Raw genomic sequence first — 20,963 nt, forward strand, 5'->3', positions numbered from 1 at the left:
GACATAGCGCTGCCTGAAGCGGTCGCTTCAGGTCGCCTCATGGGAGGTGCGGCGCTGTACCTATATTTTTCACGATTCTCGCCTAGTTTTGGGTTTAATAATGTATCTGAAAACCTGAACATGTAAACACATCCCTACCTCATTTTCACACGACTGAGTTTCAAACGTGAAATTCAGTCCATGTATTGGCTAGATTTAGCATCCTGCACCTTATACTGGGAGAGGAACTCTGCTGCTAGGAGTCCCTTCCTCCCAGTGACATACTTACACATACTGTAATAGTCTCCCAGTGTAAGCTGCAGGCCGGTAAATCAGGCCAACACACAGATCAAGTTTCTCGGTATTTATTATCCGCACCTGGTTTTGGTTTCAGAAACTGCATGCAAAAACCTAAATCTCGCTAATGCTATCCTTTCTGAATGTTTATGCAAATTTCAGTTCAGTAATTATTTGACCCAGAAATCTACAGTTAGGTATATATAAATATATATATATATATATATATATATATATATATATATATATATATTGCGCAGTTTATCTGTAAAATAAGCTAGATGAGTATAAACAAAAGTCTGTTTCTTTTCTAAGGAAATTACTTTTCTATTCACTTGTTCCTGGTGCTTATTCTCCCCATCAATTAAGTTACTTTTACACAACTTTGACTAATGGCCGTGTGACATCCGTTTTTTTAATTTCAAAGTCAGTGAATGGTGGATATTCCTATAACCTTTATTTTGACAGTCAGTTGTCATTTCAAAATATAGGTCATGTCCTATCTTTACCCATTTTCACGGATCCCTCCATGCTCTCAAATGGATGCGTGATCCACTAAACCAGGTGCCCCTCGGGTGCAAGACGGCTGTGAAAAATGGACGTTTATCACCTTGGTCGACTTTTTGACTTCTTTTGAGTACAGAAATATCTTTGGTATCTAATCCAAGCTTCTTTTAAAGGGGTTGCGCAGACATCATTTTTCACCCATCCACCAAATACTAAATATAAGTTGTGAAATAGTTAAAGGGATTTTCTAGCCCCAAATTGAATTTAGATAGGGCGAAAAACCCCTTTGAGTATAGGGCCCTACATTACAGAAATGTAGCAAAATGAATGAGATTTTGTTTCATCTCAGCCACATGAAAAAAAAAAAACTATGTGGAAAAACAAACATGTGGGAAAGCTGCATTTGAAAAAACACCCATTTTTGAGGAACACAGGTCAATTTAAGCTGCAAATGTACTTTTTAGTTATACCATTTCAGGAATATCTTTAAGCTTTTTGTTCAACTTTTTTTTTGCCCAGTGGTGCCCTTCAAGGCCTCATGAAGTCTCGTTACTCCCGCATGCCCTGAAATATAATCCATGGGGTCCAGGTGGAGATAAAAGATTTGTGTGTTTCCCTGAGAGAGGATATGAGGTCCTCCATTTTCTGACTGTCCTCTACTCTACATACCCAATGAATAAGCTTAGGCGGAAAGGGAGAATACCAGAGGACAGAGATACAAATTTTGGTGCGTTAACTAAATGTTTCAGACTCAGGCTGGTCTTACATGACCGTATTGGTTTTATGGTCCGCAAGTTGCTGATCCGTGTCCTGCTGCACATGCCCATAGAGTTCTATGGGCGAGTCCGTGCAGTGCCGTGAATTCACGGCCTTTGCGGACATGCTGTATCCAGTGCGGACCTCGGTCATGGCACGGCACGCCACAGATAAAATATCTGGTGGTGTAAGAGGCCGCACTGAATATAATGTATCCGCAAATAGTCCGCAATTGAAAACCCGCAATTGTGGACCATTTGCAGACTTAAATTACGGTCGTGTAAGACCAGCCTTACAGTAGGCTCTGAGAGATAGGTCATAGACATACAGTAAAAAAGAGACCATGGAGTTTGGTATGGATTACTGAAAGACTTTTATGAGTATGCAGTGAACACACTCCCAGTAAGCCCTAAACAAGGGGCATGACAAGAAAATGTGTAAGATAGTGCCCTCTAAGGATCCACATCTCCACCAAAGTGAGGAGGTGTTAATAAACATTTACACAATCTGGTGGAAACGTGATACCAACATATCAGACCTGAGGTGTTCTCTAAACTTGTATGGAGTAAGCTGCTTTCCTCTTAGCTCTGCTCCTGTACAGCTGGTACTTGGACCTTTCAGCCTTCCTTTTTGCTGTGATAGGCAAGCGTATGCCTAAAAAGATGCCCCTGGGAAACCCCGTCTCCGTGGACAGCCTGGGCCACCATTAAGGACTTTGTATCTCTTCAGCCACCTTCCCTGGGTGTACCCTCAGGCCTCCAAGCGACCCCCAGCATGCTCATTTCTCCAGAAAACTACACCAAAATGGCCGCTCAGACAGTACTGGGCATGTCCAAGCAGCCATTTTGCTGTAGTTCTCTGGAGAACTGAGCTTTGAACTGATATTTGAGGAGGAGGGCAGACGGAGCACTAGCAGTGGAGGGGTGGTATTAAAGGTATGACATGGGGGTGCTCAGAGGCCTTAGGGAACACCCAGGGTGCTCCGTGGGGTTCATTAGCATAAAGAAATAAAGCGGTTTAAAAAGAAGTGGCGGAGACAACAGGAAAGGTAAAAGGTAGTAGTAGAACAGCCTTATTAAAGACTATTCGGACATATGTTTAGCTCAGAAACACTTTTTCCAATGACAGACTCTCTATAAGCGAACAGTGGTTAGATCAAAAAGCCTGTACAGACATAGTAGAAACGTGCTAGCCATAACTGCATGCTAGCCATAACTGCAACTAAAAACCACATTCAGTTCTTAGCAGTGGCGTAACTACCGCAGAGGCAGCGGAGGCGGCTGCCACAGGGCCCGGGCCATTAGGGGGCCCGGTGACAGCCGCTACCGCTGTGGTTTTTTTTCAATAGGCTGTCACGGGCCCTATTCACTTGCCGATCCTGGCTGGGACGGGATTGGCAAGTGACACCGCGGGCCCCACAAAGGCTATTATTATACTCGGGGGTCTTTGCAGACCCCCGAGTACAATGATCGGCGGACCGGAGAGGTAAGGGAACATAAAAATACTGTTACTTACCTCTCTGCGATCCTGCCAGGCCTCTGTCCTACTTTTTCTGTCGACTCCGACGTCACATGAACCCGGCATGCTTCCCGGGTCATGTGACGTCCGACATCATTAAAGAAGGACGTGAGCGCGGGCGACAGCATAGGAGCCAGGGACAGGTAAGCAACTGTGTTTTATTTTAATGTTATTCCCCGGGTCTCCGATTATTATACTCTGGGGTCTGAAAAGACCCCAGAGTATAATAATTGTATATGGGTGTCCACAGTGGGGCATAATACTGTGTGCAGGAGCCACTATGGGACATAATACTGTGTGCAGGGGCCACTATGGGACATAATACTGTGTGCAGGAGCCACTATGCGGGATAATACTGTATGCAGGGGCCACTATGGGGGATAATACTGTGTGCAGGGGCCACTATGGGGGTTAATACTGTGTGCAGGAGCCACTATGGGGGATAATACTGTGTGCAGGGGCCACTATGGGGGATAATACTGTGTGCAGGAGCCACTATGGGGGATAATACTGTGTGCAGGGGCCACTATGGGGGATAATACTGTGTGCCGGGGGCCACTATGGGGGATAATACTGTGTGCAGGAGCCACTATGGGGGATAATACTGTGTGCAGGGGCCACTATGGGGGATAATACTGTGTGCAGGGGCCACTATTGGGGTTAATACTGTGTGCAGGGGCCACTATTGGGGTTAATACTGTGTGCAGGGGCCACTATTGGGGTTAATACTGTGTGCAGGGGCCACTATTGGGGATAATACTGTGTGCAGGGGCCACTATGGGACATAATACTGTGTGTGCAGGGGACACTATGGGGGATAATACTGTGTGCAGGGTACACTAAGGGACATAATACTGTGTGCTGGGCTTACTAAGGGACATAATAGAGTGCGGAGGAGGGGGTCGTTTGAGGTCTTCGGCGTTAGTTGGGATGGGGGGAGGGTCCATGTCAAAAGTTCGCCACGGGGCCCCGCCATTCCTAGTTACGCCACTGGTTCTTAGGTAAAGTGGGGCTCATTCACATGATGCTTTTATAAATTGCAGTAAGGATTAGCACACGTTACTATGCTCAGTGACAACACTCATCGAGAATGGCAGCAAATATTCCAGGCTTGAGGAATCCACCTCATTGCTTTTCTATGTTCACCTCCCAGTTACAGTGCCACCTAGTGGTAAGTCAATTCATAACAGTAGTGAGATGAGATCGCCAGGGAGCCTGTTCACTAGTGTTACACCCAGACGTTTGTGCTCACTAGAAATCAAGCTAGTGGCACAGACATATTCCCATAGTTTTTCTTTACTACTGGTTCACTTTCGCAAGCGCAGACTCAGAAGTAAAAGGGTGAAGGACTTTCTTCAGGGTCAGTGTACACGCCGCGTGCAGCACCCTATCTCACTCCACTTATCGGGGGCGCGCTACATTCTCAAGCGCATGCGCACATACGGTATATTGCTGCAGGAGCGAGCACGTACTGAATGCACCGTTGTGTTTGTGAGGCCGGTATAACAGCGCTCGGCAGCGGTGTCCTATCACACCGCCTGGGGAGGAAGGGCACAGCGTCCTCTGTACTGTAAGTTTACTGCTACCCTACCATGGACTCCCTGGACGTACTATGCGATGGAGCTGAGGCCTGCGGGACCCCCGAGACCATGGAGGGGCGGAGAAGTGGTCGGAGGAAGCGATCTAAGGTAAGGGGTGGAGGAAACCGGCTCCTTGTTGTGACACAATAGTGCTAGCACCGGTGTCAGATAGCAAATAGACAACGGACATGTCCTTGTGGTAAGGTCCTCGGGTGACATAATGGCAGCCCACATGAGATAGGACTGATAGGAGGATGCTGGGGTTACTATACACGGCCGTCTAGTGGTGCTCTGTAGTGTTCGTCCTGCCGAACCCAAACCATCCTCCAGTCCCTCATAACAGACCCCCTTACATCTGTAAGAGACCACCAGGACACCCCGTCTGTGTATGTATGTATGTGTGTGTATATATATATATATATATATATATATATATATATATATATATATATATATATATAGCTATCACTACCTCAGCCTGACTGGCACCCAAGCTCTTGTAAGTTTTACCAATGTCCCCATGACATAACCCCTATAACATAGCAGGTAAGCAGTCCCTTTTGCTCTCCCATACGTACTGACCTGCTGCTGTCTGGGGTTTAATGCTTTCAGGTGGACAGGTAGTGGATAAATATCATGGGCAGAAGCACAAAACCTCAAACATCAGAAACCATTGGTAGTTTTCTTCTGCCATTGACTACTGTGTTTAGGGATCCATCAATGTAATCACATTTCTCCTTGACATCCCATGGACGTCCTAAAGTTCCATCAGGCTGCATTAAATGTCACTTGTTGTGCTTTGTTCTCTTAGCCTTTATTCACACCACTAAGCTGAGTCTCGGCCTTTGATCTTAAGAGGTTATTCGAGGAGTAGTAATTTATTTACCTGATCCTGGAGTTCACTGATGATGGATCTAGGGATTCTAATGGTGTCACAATCCCTGGGTCATGTGATTTCTCCCTACTCCCCTGATCTCATAATTTAAAGAGGACCTTTCATCACTTGGGGCAATGCGGTTTTATATAACGCTAGACAGCTGAATTCAGCGCACTATCACCTTTCCCTTTCTGTGCCACCAGTGAAGAGCTATCGGTGCCGTTAAAGTAGCTCTTCACCGTCAGAAGGGCGTTTCTGACAGTTAGGAACGCCCTTCTTCACGGCAGCCTATAGTGCTATACTGTTAGAGGGAGCGTTGCTTATCACCTAGTGAGGACGCTGAGCAGTGAGGAACGCGCGCTCCCCCCCCCCCCCCAGTACTCATCTATGGACAAGTACCGTGAGGTGAGGGAGGGGGCGTTCCTCACCGCTCTCACAGTACAGCGCTATAGGGCTAACGCCCTTCTGACGGTGAAGAGCTACGGTATCGGCACCGATAGCTCTTCACCTGTACATAGAAAGGGAAAGCTTGCTCAGTTCCCCTTAGAACTACGACAAAAATGGCGCCGGAACATGCACAGTAGCGTTCCGGAGGGAGCAGTACTGCGCATGTGCGGGATTTAAGCACAACCTGCCTGAAGAAAAGAAGATGAAGGCGTGGAAGACAGAGCCCAGGAGGACGTTGCTGGAAGGCGAGACCGAAGATGACCACCAGTGCACGAACCGCCCACCGTGCATGGGTAAGTATGATTTGAATATTAGTTTTTAGGATTATTGTTTAAAACAGGGGGTGGGGCTTTTGAAATTCCATTAGCCTTTCTTTTTTCTTTTTTTTTTTTTAAAAGATTTTCTTATTGTGGACTGATGCTCTCAAAATTCACATATCTACCAGTTAACTTCAGGTTCAGCCAAAGTTAAAGGGGCTCTATCATCAAAATTATGTCCTATGAGCCCCTTTAACATTGGCTGAACCGGAAGTTAACTGGTAAAAGGGCAGCAGTTGAAGGCTGTAATCTGCAGCACTGAGAGAAGCCCTGACTGTAGTCCAATGACCCCAAAAGCCATTTTCCCTTCACTTGCATAAACACGTGAATTTTGAGAGCATCAGTCCACAATAAGAAAATCTTTTTTGGAAACCGTGTTTGAGATGGATGATAATTGACATGTATAATGCATAGGTATGTGTGTACAATGGTGGATATTTTGTGGTCAAATGTTTTTGTTTATTTCAGACTATTCCTGTGTGGGAGAACAAGCCATGTGGTTCCTCTCGTAGCCTTGTTAGAAAGATAGGGTCTCACCTGCCTCTAAAGCCATGTACAAGAGCTCACTTTGAGGTACTGCTGATCTTTTTAACATTTTATGTATTTTAACTTTTTAGAACTGGCCTTGACTTACACTCTAGTATAGAGGTCTTTCCTACCCAAAATAATGTGATTTTGTGTGGTGCCATTCCCCGATTCACTGCAGTGCTTCTGCTGCTTTTAAGCTTTGCATTGCAAAGGATTAAAGCGTCAAGGTAAACCTGTAGCTTAAACTGACATGAAAGAATAAGGGAATAGGTTACAAATCAGTTGGCGTTTGACTGCCAGGACCCCCACCGGTCTATAAGAATCAGTGTGAATTCCCTCACTGCAACCCTGCTATATTCAGATGTAGGTGTAAGACATCTATGGTTTTGTGACAACTGCAGCCCAGTAGATGAACCCCGTACAATCTGCAACCTATTCGTAATCCACTGGATTTGTGATTATTTTCCTTTTATAGGCAAAACTTCTCTTAAGGCTAAAGTCACACGTTGCAGCAAATCTGCTTTTATTTTTGAGCCTGGCTTGAATGAATGGTTAATATAAAGGAAGCATGTCTTCATTCTTCTAAATTATTTCCTGGCTTTGGCCCTACAAACTACAATAATACTGAGCTGCACAAAATGCACGCCTGTGTCAAAAACACCAGCACTGTACTGTACCTAGACGTTCACATTCACACTTTAATTTGTTCTGCTCAATGTCATATTCATTTATTAATTATTATGCATTGTAACAGATGCAAATGCCAATGTTTTTCCATTGCAGGCTCTCCCTGCTTCAGAATTGTATTTCACTGATGCACCAATGGTTCCTACTCTAGCTGACATTAAGTGGATTGCTGCAGATGATGATGAAACATATGCAAGAGTTAGGTATTTATTAGCTTTTCACATTTCAGTTTTATTTATTTTATGATACAGACCACTGTATGGAGGAATAGATTTTTAAATTACCTACCCATGCATTTCTATAGCCTAAAGTTTAGTAGGAAGTGTGTCATTTTTGACTTCTTCTGCAGTGGCACTGCTGGGAAATTGTGTATTGCTGGTGGTCGTCAAATTGTTAATAATGGGTTGTCCAAAGTAGGACCACACTTTGAAGAGTCATTGTTGTTGCCATTGATGGCACCCCAGCAAGTAGGACTGCCCATCCTGGACAGGTTTCCTGTCCTCTGGATGGGAGGTCCCCAGGCTGAGGATAGGAAAATTATCAGTTCTTCCTACTCCTGGCAGGGTGTAAGCTGTCTCATAATGCCTCTGTCTGACTTGGTTTGCATGGTTCTCTCCTCAACCCCCTTTTTTCTGCCTAAGCTAGGTCAGGCAGTAGAGTGAGCCTGAAGATATTTGACGTGTGACATCTGATCTGGGGAGTTTGTGCCTCAGTTTGTGTCTCTGAACGGCTCTCCATAAGCTAGAGATGGAAGGAGGAAGTTTGGCTTCAGCATTGTAAGCAACTTTGTGAATGTCACAGGCCAGCCAGCCCTGCAGTAGACCTTCTGCTTCATTGTAGTAGTGCAGTCTGGTGCTCTGTACACTCTGCTCAGCTCACCAATATTCTGAGCATCTAAGCGTATGTTCACATGACAGGTCAAGCCTTTTCATCTACTTCGCTGGGAGGCTGATCTCTCTAGGTCCATCTCTTTGATGGAATGGCATGAAGCTCACTGGTTTGTCAAACGTGTCTGGAGGGGAGCGTTGCATTGGAAAACGGCCATTAAGATAATGCTGCACTGGTACAAGACTCCTAGTCAACTGGCACATGTAGACCCCTCTTTCTCTAGACTCTGCTGGAGAGGGTATGTTTATGTGGGCTCATTCAGGCACTTGTGGTGGGACTGCCCTCCGGTCTTAACGTTGTGGTTGGCGGTGTTTAGTTTTATGTCCTCTTTAGTTGGCCTTGTGATACATCCCTCCCCTAGTCTTGCCCTTTGCTTCTTAGATACTGCTCTTTTTCCTTCGGGCACACAGGTAGTATTGGGACAAGTAGTGCTAGCAGCCCGGTCTATGATTGCCCGTCAGTGGAAATCCGTACCGTGTCTGACTATTAACGAATTGAGCCATCACGTTGACCTGGCCTTCACTCTAGAGCGCATGCTAGCTAGTAAAAATCACACCAGTCTCAGTTTCCGCTCCAAGTGGTCCCTCTGGTCCTCTCCTATGGAGGCCAGGAGAGCTTCTCCTCCCGCACTGTCCTAGACCCCTCCTTCCTTAGCTTCTTGACCGTCTGATCGTATTGGTTGATACATCTTATTTGGCGGTGGCTCTGACACATTTAGGGCTCGTTCACACGTGAACAAAGGGGCGGATTTTGACAGCGGATTTCGCTTCAAAATCCGCCCCTTTACAATGGTGGTCTATGCAGACTGCCGGGCTTCTTTTTTCCGCTAGCAGCGGGCTGCTGCTAGCGGAGAAAAGAAGCGACATGTCCTATCTTCAGGTGGAAACCGCCGCGCGCTGGACCGCGGCTTCCGCCTAGCAGCAGCACCACCCTCCTATGTCGGCTCATTCATTTGAGCCGACTACGGAGGGGAAAACCGCGATAGTCGCGGCAGGCGGGTTTTGACCAGAGAGAGATGTGGCTCGCCACGTCTCTCTCTGTGTCAAAACCCGCGCGAGACTGCCAACGTGTGACCTAACCCTTAGTCCCAGTTTGTTTGGGTTTTTTTTTTTTTTGTGATTTCGAACCTCTTCCAGGTATGATGTTTTGGTTGTGTTCTCTTGCTTTTGTTTATATGACCATTTGTCCTATCCCTGCTTTTTTTTTTTTTTTTCTCTCTCACTTTTTCCCTCCCTTCTTTTTCTCCCCTCCCTTCTTACTTTTGTCTTGTCTTTTTCTTTTTCTCGACTTTTTTTTTTTTTTTCTTCTAGGTTCGTGTCATTATGCAAATTGTTTATTGTATGTGTTATATTGCTGTCCATGCTTTGTGATATGGGGAGCTGTTTTTCTCGCTACCTTATCTTTGCATAGTGTGTTATTGGTATCCTTTGCCTTTCTGAATATATTGTAAAATCTTTTTCTCTCATTAAAAATCTAATTTCAAATAAAATAAGGGTATATTCACATGGAGTTTTTTGCAGGCTGATTTTGAGGCCAAATCTTCTTCAAAAAAATGCCTGTTCATTTCAGTGGAAGTCAGTAGCAGTTTCTCTCCCCCCCCCCCCCCAGCTAGATTGTAAAAAAAACAGCAATATGACCTATGTTCAGGCGCCTTCCACATTGAAAAACCCATTGAAATCAATGGGAGGTGGAAAAACCACTAGCGTACGTAATGGAGTATTGTATCTTTTATAGACCAGAAATGCCAGGGAGCATATCTTTATCTGTCTCCTATACCAATGCTGTTAGTCGCAGGCTCTACAACAGGGGTAGGGAACCTTCGGCTCTCCAGCTGCTATGAAACTACAACTCCCATCATGCTCAATTCACTTCCATGGGAGTTCCAAGAACAGCAGAGTAAGTTTGCATGCTGGGAGTTGTAGTTTTGCAACAGCTGGAGAGTCGTACGTTCCCTACCCCTGCTCTACAATCTTAATAAGATCATGGTGGACGATTCCCTACCCCCTTATGGAGTGTATCAGGCAGATGGGGAAGCTGAGGGTGTCCTCATTCCTACAAAAGTTCTAGCATTCTGAATCTTTACCTTGCTTTATACAGCCTGTCATACAACTGCTGATATATTGCAGTGCATTAGTGACCAGACCCCTCGGGGTTCACGCTAATAGATAAAGTTTTAAAAAGAATTAATAATACATTTTATTTACCGTATTTTTCGGACTATAAGACGCACCTAGGTTTTAGAGGAGGAAAATAGGGAAAAAAAATTTTGAAGCAAAAAATGGTAAAATATTTAATATATGGGAGTTGTAGTTTTGCAACAGCTGCAAGGCCACATTGACAGGTGACCCTGCAGCTGTACGGGGATACATAGAGTGGTTTTTTTTTTTTGCGGGGCCAGAAGTACTGTTTAGTTATACCATTTTGGGGAATATCTATTGCTTAGGTCACCTTGTATTGAAAAAAAACCCGGCGGTTTATGATATATGATTTTCTACTGTTATATATATTCTAGGGAAAGGAGGTGATTTAGAACTTTTATTTCATATTTTTATTATATATTTTTAAAGCTTTTTTTTTTTTTTTTTTTTTTTACTATTTTATTCCCCCCCGGGGGCTTGAACCTGCGGTCACTTGATTGCAAGTCCCATAGACGGCAATACAACTGTATTGCCGTCTATGGGCCATTCTGTATATTAGTATTACGGCTGGTCATAGACCCAGCCGCAATACTAATATAGCAGTGACAGGCCTGGGAGTCTTCATTATCGCCGCGCAGAAGCCGGCCTGCAACTTCACAGGTACGGGGCCGGTGGGGACCGGCCCCAGGGGAGAAGGGGCCACCGATACTGACCCGGCATCCGCTGTACTAGAGAAGCGGATGCCGGCGAGGGATAGACGTCAGCACAGGTGCCGGGGCCTGAGACATCGCTGCGCTCCTCTGCCCTGCATGAAGCCAGCGGTGGGGGGACGGAGGAGCGGAATAGCATCGCCCCTGCCGCTGCTGGCTTCATGCAGGGCAGAGGAGCGCAGCGATGTCTCAGGCACCTGCATCAATCCCTTGCCGGCATCTGTCTCTCTAGTACAGCGGATGCCAGGCGCCACATTCGGACTATAAGACGCACCCTTCTTTTCCCCCCAAATTTTGGGGAAAAAAAGTGCGTCTTATAGTCCGAAAAATACGGTATATAGCGCCAACATATTCCGCAGCGCTGTACAATTTGTAGGGTTCAGATACAGACAGATACATAACAAATAACTTCATTTCACACAATGGGACTGAGGGCCCTGCTTGAGAGAGCTTACAATCTATGAGGTAGAAGGGGTGACACAAGAGGTAGCAGGGGCGGCATTACTTATACAGTATTCAGACAATTCTGTAATAGAGGTTACTGTCATTACACAAATAATACTGGAATGACCCTCCCTTTCCCTAGGATACATATAGAAGTAGAAAATTATTGTGAAACACGTACACATTAGGTATCCCTGTGTCCGAAAACACCTGGTCTACAAACTAATAAAAGTATATTTCCTGTACGATGAACACCATAGCACAAAAAAAAATCAAAACTGCTGAAATGCCATTTTACTTTTTTTTTTTGCTATTTTGCCTCTGTTAAAAAAAAAAAAAAAAAAAAAAAAAATTGAATAAAAAGCAATCAAAGTAAAAGACTTTCCCCAAAATGTTATAGCTAGAAAGTACACCTGGCCCTGAGAGACTTCCATTGCATGGTTTCAGAATATGGCAACTTTATGAAGAAAATGTATTCTTTTGCAAATAAAACCATATAAATTTGGTATCCCCCCCCCCCCCCTTGAAATCATACCGAAACTGAATACAGGTCAGATGTCTGCACAGTGAACGCTGTAAAAACAAAGGCCAATAAGAATGTCGCACAAATGTACTCTTTCTCCAATTCCACTCCTTTGTGAATTTATTTTTTTTCCAGCTTCCCAATACATTGTTCTTCGTAATGGTACCATTTATTATTCTATGCAATTTGTCCTGCAAACATTAAAGGGATTGTCCGGGATAAAAAAAAACAAAAAAAAAACATTTTAACATTTAAGCTAAACTACCACCCCTATCTACTTTATAAATCACTTTCATTAGCAAAACTTGATATTTACCACTATCACTGGGGCGGTCACGTGACTGCCCCGGGCACATCTTCATAGTATCCTGTGATGATCCGTCTCCGCAGCTTCTGGAGAACGGGGGGTCACATACCATTTTCTCTTTCTCCAAGCCGTCCCCCTCACTACACTCTTCCCCATCATACTTGCCTTCCTTCCTGCCTCCTACTGTCAGGTGGCATCAGCAGCAGCGTGCAGTAATTCGTCAACTCAGGCAATGCTAATAGACTTCCTGAGCGATCGTAGGCTATTGCACATGTGATGGATTAGGTTTCCATTCTTTGGCTCTCCAAACAGTTCCGAAGAACCGAACGCAGGTGTGAACCTAGTATTATCTGAAATAATTTTAGAACTTCCAGAATTCCGACAGACTCCTGACTCAGATTTAGGTATCTAATAAAAGGGGCTGGTACCAGTAAAGCAACATTGGTCCCTCACTAATATAGTCTCTATTCAATCCTCCAGTTGTGTTACTGGTAATTGGATAGTCTATAGCCTTCACAATGGCATGGGATTTTCTAGTTACTGCTGTATTTGTACATAAATCATGTTAACCTCCTTCTTATTCTCTGGTAATTACTGGTGTACTAATGGAGGAAGGCCTTTTTATTTTCAGATTCCACTCTTTCATTTCTCTGTGGGTGGCGGGGGAATCTTTCCGGAGAGTGCTGTTGTAAATCCAATGTTGTTGCCTTGTGAACTGCCACATTTGCTTTTGGCTCTCATCCTTCTGCATTTGATGCATTACACTTAAGTCAGGCTGCATTGTAATCTATTATGTATACTATAAGTAAAGATTAACAACTATCAGAAATACTACTCTATTAGCCCTGGCAGTGAGACTGCTTTAAACTGTGACCCCCCCCCCCCACACACACACGGTGAAAACGCTGTGGTTGGAAAAAAGTGGCGTTTTAAAGTCACTGTGTAGTGGATGGGACTTGCTACAATCCAATTAAATACACACAGCGGGCATGCTGCGGTTTCCAAAACTGTTGTGGTTTTGGAAATCACAGCATGTCCGTTATACCTACAGCGGTTTCCCTATAGGTATAATTGAAACAGAAAGTCCGCAGAGGAAACCGCAGCGAATTTTCTGTGAAAAGCACTGTGGGAAAAATTACAATGCTTTTCCGATGCAGGATTTTATGCGGGGCCTTAGATTCCCTTTAAATTCCAGAAACCACTTAAGTCTATCATTGGCAATAGCCACTTTTAACTAATTATATCTTTGCATAGCCTTTAGAACTGCAGCATCATCAGCCTTCCCCTTCTGGAAGCAGTGAAGAACTGCAGGAGGAGGGATCCTGTGTAAAGAGGGAGATGGTAACAAGGGGAAGGCTGATGATGCTGTGGTGCTCAAGAAATAGTTGGAAGGTTTCCGGTACTCCGTGCTGGCAAATTTGCATATCACTAAAACCGGGCTCACGCCAAAATGCTGGTGCCAATGATAGAATAGAAGGTATCCCTGGAATAGCCTTTCTAAAGGCTATGCAAAGATGTGTTTAGTTAAAATTGACTATTGCCAATGATACTCCCTTTAAGGAATTGTTTAGTCACTTGTAACATATTTAGTTTCTTTCTTTCGATTAGGAGTGACACAAGACCCCTGAAGCATAAATGGAGGCCAAGTCCTCTCTTGGTGATGCAGAGGAATTCATCTGTTCCCAACCTAAAGATAAAAGAAGAAAAAATGTTTTGCTTAAAGAAACCAGGCATGTCTTTAAACAGGTCCACAGACTTACAAGATGAACTAAGTCTACTCAGAAGCCAGATTGCTAGAATTGTTGCTGCAGACACAGGTACTCTACAGACATGAATAGATTTGATATAGGTGCATAATGTACAGTTAGAAAATGTGTTCTCTAGGACATCAGAAATGTTACTTCATCTTTAGAATTTGTCGCCAATATTAGATTGGTGTGGGTTTGTCTCTAGGCAATGCAATAGTATATCCCCTAGAGAAAGGGGATGCTTTCCATTTTTATTACTTTAAAAATTAAACATTTTATGTATACGATGATATTTATTTTTAACTGTTATGAGATCCTTTAGAAGATCTTGAACCCCAGGGGGGTCTGATCACTAACTCAGTCCATCCAGTTTAAATTATACAGGAAGATCTGATGCCTGAAATGGTGATCACCTTGAAGGAACTGAAAAGCATGTTCGAACTTGGGGGATCGCCATAAGATCACATGACCCAAATGAGATGGAGAATTCCATGAATTTTTAGATAGAAAGCAATAGGTAATTAAGGTAATAATTAGGGGAACAGGTACTAAATTATCAACCTCTTTTCTAAGATTTACTATAGGAAATCTTAACATTTGGAACCTGCAGATAAGGATAAATATAACGCTGTGCAGCATATGAATCAGTTTTATGTATTTTTAGCTACACACAGAAGGTTGCAGGGTGGAAATATATTAAGATGTGGAATTACAATTATTTTCACATCTAGAAATGCTCACATAATATATAGTATGCTTTATGATGTCCAGATTTCACCCCAATATTCTAGCAACTTGCTATTGGAAACTAATATATTTTTATTTATTACTTTGTTGTTTCAGCTTCTCCAGGTTCATCAGATTCTTTAACAGCAAATGTGGACACAAATGCCTCCTTTCCCGATTTTGCTCCTTCTTTTCAGTCAACATCATTTGTAATCAGTGACATTACAGAAGAGGATGAGTTGGATGTTTCTGAATATTCATCTGCTTCTTTAATGGAATCTTCCTTCACCCACCAGAAACAACTAGAAGCCAGCATGTCCGATGATGAAGATTCACTCTGCCTCTCAAAGTCCAACAGTTTTGCAGATATGATGGGCATATTAAAGGATATCCACAAAATGAAAGTGAACAGAGATTGGTATAACACATTTCCAGTTCCTCGTTATGTTCTCTCTAGTTATGAAATTTCTGTAATTTGAGTTAATTCCATTTTGTTTTTGTTTTGTTTTTTTACTAGGTCCAATAGAAACCAGGGTTTACAGAAAGAAGAGGATCCTATAAATCTTATTTCAGAGGTCCTGAGGCAAAAGTTTGCACTAGGTGATCACGATGATAAAAAGAACATTTAACAAAATGAATTAAATTATTTTCTCCATGTAGTAAAATTATGTAAAGGTCACTTATTTTGTTTATATAAAAAAAGGACAAAAGAATTCGGCACACTTTTTTGAGGTTTTACTTAGTCTACAACACCTGAAGAGAAATCTCTTTCCATTGAGTGTCTGTTAACTATCTAATAATTTGGATGGCTGCGTAATGTGAGAGACTTGTGGAATTCACATAGGTAATAAATGACAGGATTGAAGATAAATGTAAACTACTGCATATTTCAAGCTTCACAATCTCTTGTGTTAATTGCCGTTATGTACATTGCATGTTATTAGGAGGTTATAATTGTTTTATATCATTTAAAACCTCTACCACTCGCTATTTCTCCTAGGCCAGACATGTCTGGTGACAAAACAGTTTTAATTACCTGGTAAAACTGCATTTAGCTATGGAATATTGTACTAAAGATGACTTAGAAGCCAGTTGCCACCGATGAACCTTGGAACTGAACCCTGTTAACCTGTTACAGAGTGATTTGAGTGAGTGTGTTTTTTGTTGTTCTGCGGTTCCAGTACTAAAACAGCTGACTGACATTAGGGGCACTGCTCCTGAGAGATCGCAGCCACCTCTTTTTTTTTGTTGTAGAGTTCCACCTGCTGGTATATCATGTCTTGTGGTGGTTAATTTTATTACAGATGTGGTGCTACCTATCTGAATAGACAGGAACGTTATTTCAGAAAAAGGCATAGAAGAGGCATTGCAGTGTTACAATAATTATATGCTATGGGCATATTTGCCGATTTTACTACAAAGATAAGCAAAATTCTAAATAATCTTCTTTAAAAATTCCCTAGTAAGGGGAGAACTAGTGGCAAATTTGTAGTGGAAAAGTATATGAAATTCACTTGCTCCTCAGCATCAGTGTCTGCTCGCACAAGGATAAAGATTTACAAGCTGTTTGAGAAATCTGTACAGGAATAAAGCTCTACTTATACATTAGCTAGTACAGATAGTATGATCCTGGACATACATCTAGCAAATGGATATTGCAGCCTATGGCTCTGTTAACATCTCTGCTAGCCATTTGTTGCTCTGATCCTAGGATGGAGCACAACAGAAAATTATGGAATTGCTGATCTGGCTCATCGCAGATCTGACTGGCTATCCATCATGCAGCCAGGACTTTAATTCACCTCCAATAAATTCAGCTCTTTACGTCAATTAATAGGTGCTGCTCTATTTTCTCTAGCGTCCACCATTCCCCAGCAGTCAATGCTGTTAGTTTTGGTGCCTGATAGCCTATTTTGTTAGGCTTTGTGCTGTCAGGAGGGCAGTGTCAGACGGGAGCAGACAAAGGGTGTGAGTCTGAGCTCTGACATTGGCTGTCTCTGTAGCTTTGAGTCATGACCCATGCCTGACACCACCATTCTGACTTTACAGAGCTTAAATAGCATATCGGGCACCAAAACTAACTGCTTGTTGCTCAGGAATGGTGGGAGCTAGAGAAAAAATTCTAACATGGCTGGCATTAGGGGAGTGACACCTTTTCATAGACGCTAAGAGCTTAAACTTGTGGAGGTGAAAGGTGTCCTTTAAAGCATAACTATACTTTCAAATAAGTTTTGACTTTCTAGCTAGAGTCTGGCTGGAGGGGGCTTTTAAATAGTGTTTTTCAGCTGGTGAAATAAACAAAACGTAACGAATAGTGAATGTTGAGAGGAATTGCAGTCTTTAATATGACACCAAAAACACTGTTATATCTAAAATATAGAACTGTTTACAGTGACCCCCATCAGACTGTGATTCCCTACTTTTATTAGAGACCCTACTTAATTTTGCAGGTCGCCAGTGACTTGTAGCTTGTATAACAAAAGCGTTGTTTCAGGTTTATTTAGCTTCAGAACCAAATAACCTGGAAGCCCTGGCAAATTATTGGCTGTGGTACTTTGGTGATATATTCATGCAAGAGAGAAGCCATATTTATATTTAGTGAATTATTCATATAATGATATACAGTGGATCCATCAATCCGCCTAGTTATTTGCTTATATTTTCCTTATTATTTAACACTGCTCCTTTTAGAATTGTTTTCATTTCTCATGAGGGAGGAAGCTGTTACATGTTATGGTAATACGGTGGGTCCAAGAATTCTTTCTGTAAACGCAAAAAGTTGGAGCTGTAGTGATGATGTAGTAATGCTATATTTTTAATGAGAATTTAGTGTATTTATTTCTGCAGTAAACAGTATTATGGCTGAGTTAAACATCTTATCTTATTGTTACATAAGTGAAATCGAGAATGAAACCAAATCAAAAGACCTATATTTCAACCTATCCCTTTTTTTGATCAAATTTAGATTTTTGGCTCCAGGGGAAAAAAATATGCTGAACGACTAAATCACATTACAGATCTTAATGGTTATAGTAGAGGCCCTGTGTACCTTAGTGACCCGAAGGATGATGGATCATCTGTTCCACTGAAAAAAACAAGCAAATGTGCAAATTAGTTTTCAATTCTAGTTAGATCAGTGAATGGTTAAAAGAATTGACCACCATTTAGCAATTGTTAAGCTTTATTTTATAACACAAAAATAAGTAGCATTTGTTCAGTTGACATGTCTGGCAGAGTTGCATTGTATTAAGGCAAATTAAATGTGTAAGTCATATATGTGATAAATGGCCATGTTTGTTCTGCTATACATCAGTTCTGCACATATATGTGTAAATCATATCATAGAAATTAGATAGTTGATTCAATATCTCCTGTGGTCATTGGACGCCTACCAAATAGTTTGTATAATTCATTTGCACTTTAGGGATTTTTGTTTTTAATGTGGTTGTAATTTTTCACATGACCTTTCAACAGGCTTGTCCCTTTTCCTGCATTCTGAATATTTTGCTAATAGTATAATACAGTATCTGACAGTTTTTGCATGTCACAAATCGTATGTATGTGTCAACTTCAAAATGAAATATGGTTGTGTGAGGTAAGAAAAACATGAAACTGAGCTTTTGGTATTGCATTTTGGTTCTATTCAAGCGAGTTGCGGTGAGTTACAGTACTAAACGCAGTCCATTGACTGTAGGGGCATTACTCTTGGCAGATGTCAACCACCTTTATAGTCTGATGCAAGTTTTAAAGGAGAACACAAGTGCATTAGGTAATAAGTGCTAAGCAATATGCCATCCTATTGTTAGAGTTGAAATCATTGTTAAAATTTGATCAAAGCATTTCATTCATCTGTTTTAATAATGATGCATTATGTCATGATGATTGAAATGCAGAATACTGAGCCAGACAAGTATGCCATTCCCAGGAGTCAGTGCGTGCAGTTTCATTTGGCTTCTGTAAGTGCTGCATCTGCATCCCATACATCTGAATGGAGTTCAGGTTATATGTAAAATAGGTAAACCACCACCTAGGAGAGTATTCTTACTAGAAAAGTGTTTAACCTACCTTGTTCTGCATCAATGGGAGCTGGTCATTTTCTTTTTCTGCAAGTGGGAACAAACCTGCTCGCAGAAAAAAGAAGCGACATGCGATTTGTTCAGGTGGATGCCACGGCTGAACGTCCCCTTGCGACACTCCCTCCCTATTCAGCCCATTCATTTGGGCCTAATCTGGAGCGGAATGCGGGTGCAGTGCATACAGTGTGCACTGTGTACAATTTGCACTGCACCTGCATCTAGTCGCAGCTAGACGTTTTTTTGGACTGGATTCTGAGGCGGTCACCGTGTGAAAATCCGGTCCAAAAAAACTCCCGTGTGAACCCAGCCTAATAGTTAGGGAACACTCGGTGTACAATAGCAATCATGGCACAAGTCAAACTAAAACTCTTGTTTTCTTTGTATAAGTATTCACCTAGAGAAGTAATTAAAACATGCCCTTCTAGTGCTGTTAATAGTTTTGAGGTCCTAAAAATGACACAACCTCCCTTTTTAAAACCTTTTTTTACCTTGGAATCCCAATGAAGTCAGTCTATAGTAATTTGTCGAAGACTCTCATTCAAGCTGCAGCATGGTATTAGTATAAGGCCCCATGTTGCGGAATGCAGCTTAACAAAAAGAAAAAAAAAGCGGGAAAATATGGAGTGGAAATGCATTGCGTTGTTCATTGCAATATTTGTGTTCCTGTATTAAATCTATAGAGAAAATATGAGCGATTCCACAGCTAAAATTGACATGCCGCGCTTTTCAAAAATGCGTGTGTTTCAAAATCAGATCAGTTTTTGAATATGCTGCTTTTCTGCAGTGGCTCCCCCCCCCCCTTCTTTGGCCCCACAATGTGTAGATGGGATTAGCCAGAGTCGCATTTACTTTGATGGTACTGTAACACGTTTTTTTGGGGTTTTTTTTGTTTACTGCTGCGTTTCTGCAACATGAAGTCTTAGCCTTTAAACTGTCCTTGTTTTTGTTCGTGGGCTGTTTTCTTTTTGGCGTGTCAGACATGCATCAATCTAAATCTCTGAGTGTTAAGAAAATTCCTTTTTATGCCATTAATGAGTGTGTTTGTTTATTGAATGTGATATGTGTGTTAATGTGCGCCCCTATGTCTTTTAATACATACTATGCTGGAAGTAGCATGGGTTGTGAGCAAATAAGCTGCTACTTGATCATCCAGCATGGCTTTTATGAAGGCTGTTTATTTGCTACTATAACAGAAGTATGTACTACATAACATAAAAGTATACTTTGAAATAAACCATTTTTAAAATCAAACCACTTGTGAGTGACATCTGTCCTTTGGTAAAACTTTTTCACGTGACTGTTTCCCCTTGGTAGGTGTTGAGATGAAAACTGATAGTTTGTCTGTGCCATAGATCAGATATGTACGTTATACATTTTTACAGACCAAAATGTTTAAAGGAATTTACCACTAAATAGATATTTTTTTCCGCTTTAGATGTCGGAATAGCCTTTAGAAAGGCTATTTGTCTCTTACCTTTAGACGTGGTCTCCATGGCGCCGTTCCTTAGAAATCCTGGTTTTTACCGGTATTCTAATGAGTTCTCTCGCAGCAATGGGGGCGAGCCCCAGCGCTCAAATGGCAATGGGGGCGTCCCCACTGCTGCCCGAGAACTCTCCAGCGACGCCTCATTCTTCAGCTGCATCCTCCCCTTCTGTCGTCTTCTTTCTGCGTCAGTTCCGACGCCTGCACCGTCGGCTCTACCAGCGAGGCACTAGTAGAGCCGACTGCACATGCCGGCCGGCGGCCATATTTTCAAGGCCGCAATTGCGCACACGTGCAGTACGCTCCTCGAAGTCTTCGCCGAACAGAGCATACTGTGCATGCTCAGTAAGGTCTGTACAGACCCTCCGAAGCCTGGATGACTTCACTCGCGCGCCAGAGGTGGTCTCTCCCTAAGGATGGACGTTAT

General features: G+C 42.6%; 1 protein-coding gene across 1 annotated transcript; it reads left to right on the forward strand.

Moving 5' to 3' along the window:
• The first annotated feature begins 4,524 nt into the window (after positions 1-4,524).
• MTFR1L (mitochondrial fission regulator 1 like) lies at positions 4,525-20,304 on the forward strand. Its single transcript, XM_075264602.1, has 6 exons — positions 4,525-4,745; positions 6,747-6,851; positions 7,590-7,696; positions 14,112-14,320; positions 15,095-15,395; positions 15,495-20,304. The coding sequence occupies exons 1-6, from the start codon at positions 4,650-4,652 to the stop codon at positions 15,604-15,606; spliced, it is 930 nt and encodes a 309-aa protein (XP_075120703.1). The 5' UTR covers positions 4,525-4,649; the 3' UTR covers positions 15,607-20,304.
• Positions 20,305-20,963: the final 659 nt, after the last annotated feature.

Source organism: Leptodactylus fuscus, chromosome 2 (assembly GCF_031893055.1).
Source record: "Leptodactylus fuscus isolate aLepFus1 chromosome 2, aLepFus1.hap2, whole genome shotgun sequence".
In the NCBI taxonomy this organism is placed as follows: domain Eukaryota; kingdom Metazoa; phylum Chordata; class Amphibia; order Anura; family Leptodactylidae; genus Leptodactylus; species Leptodactylus fuscus.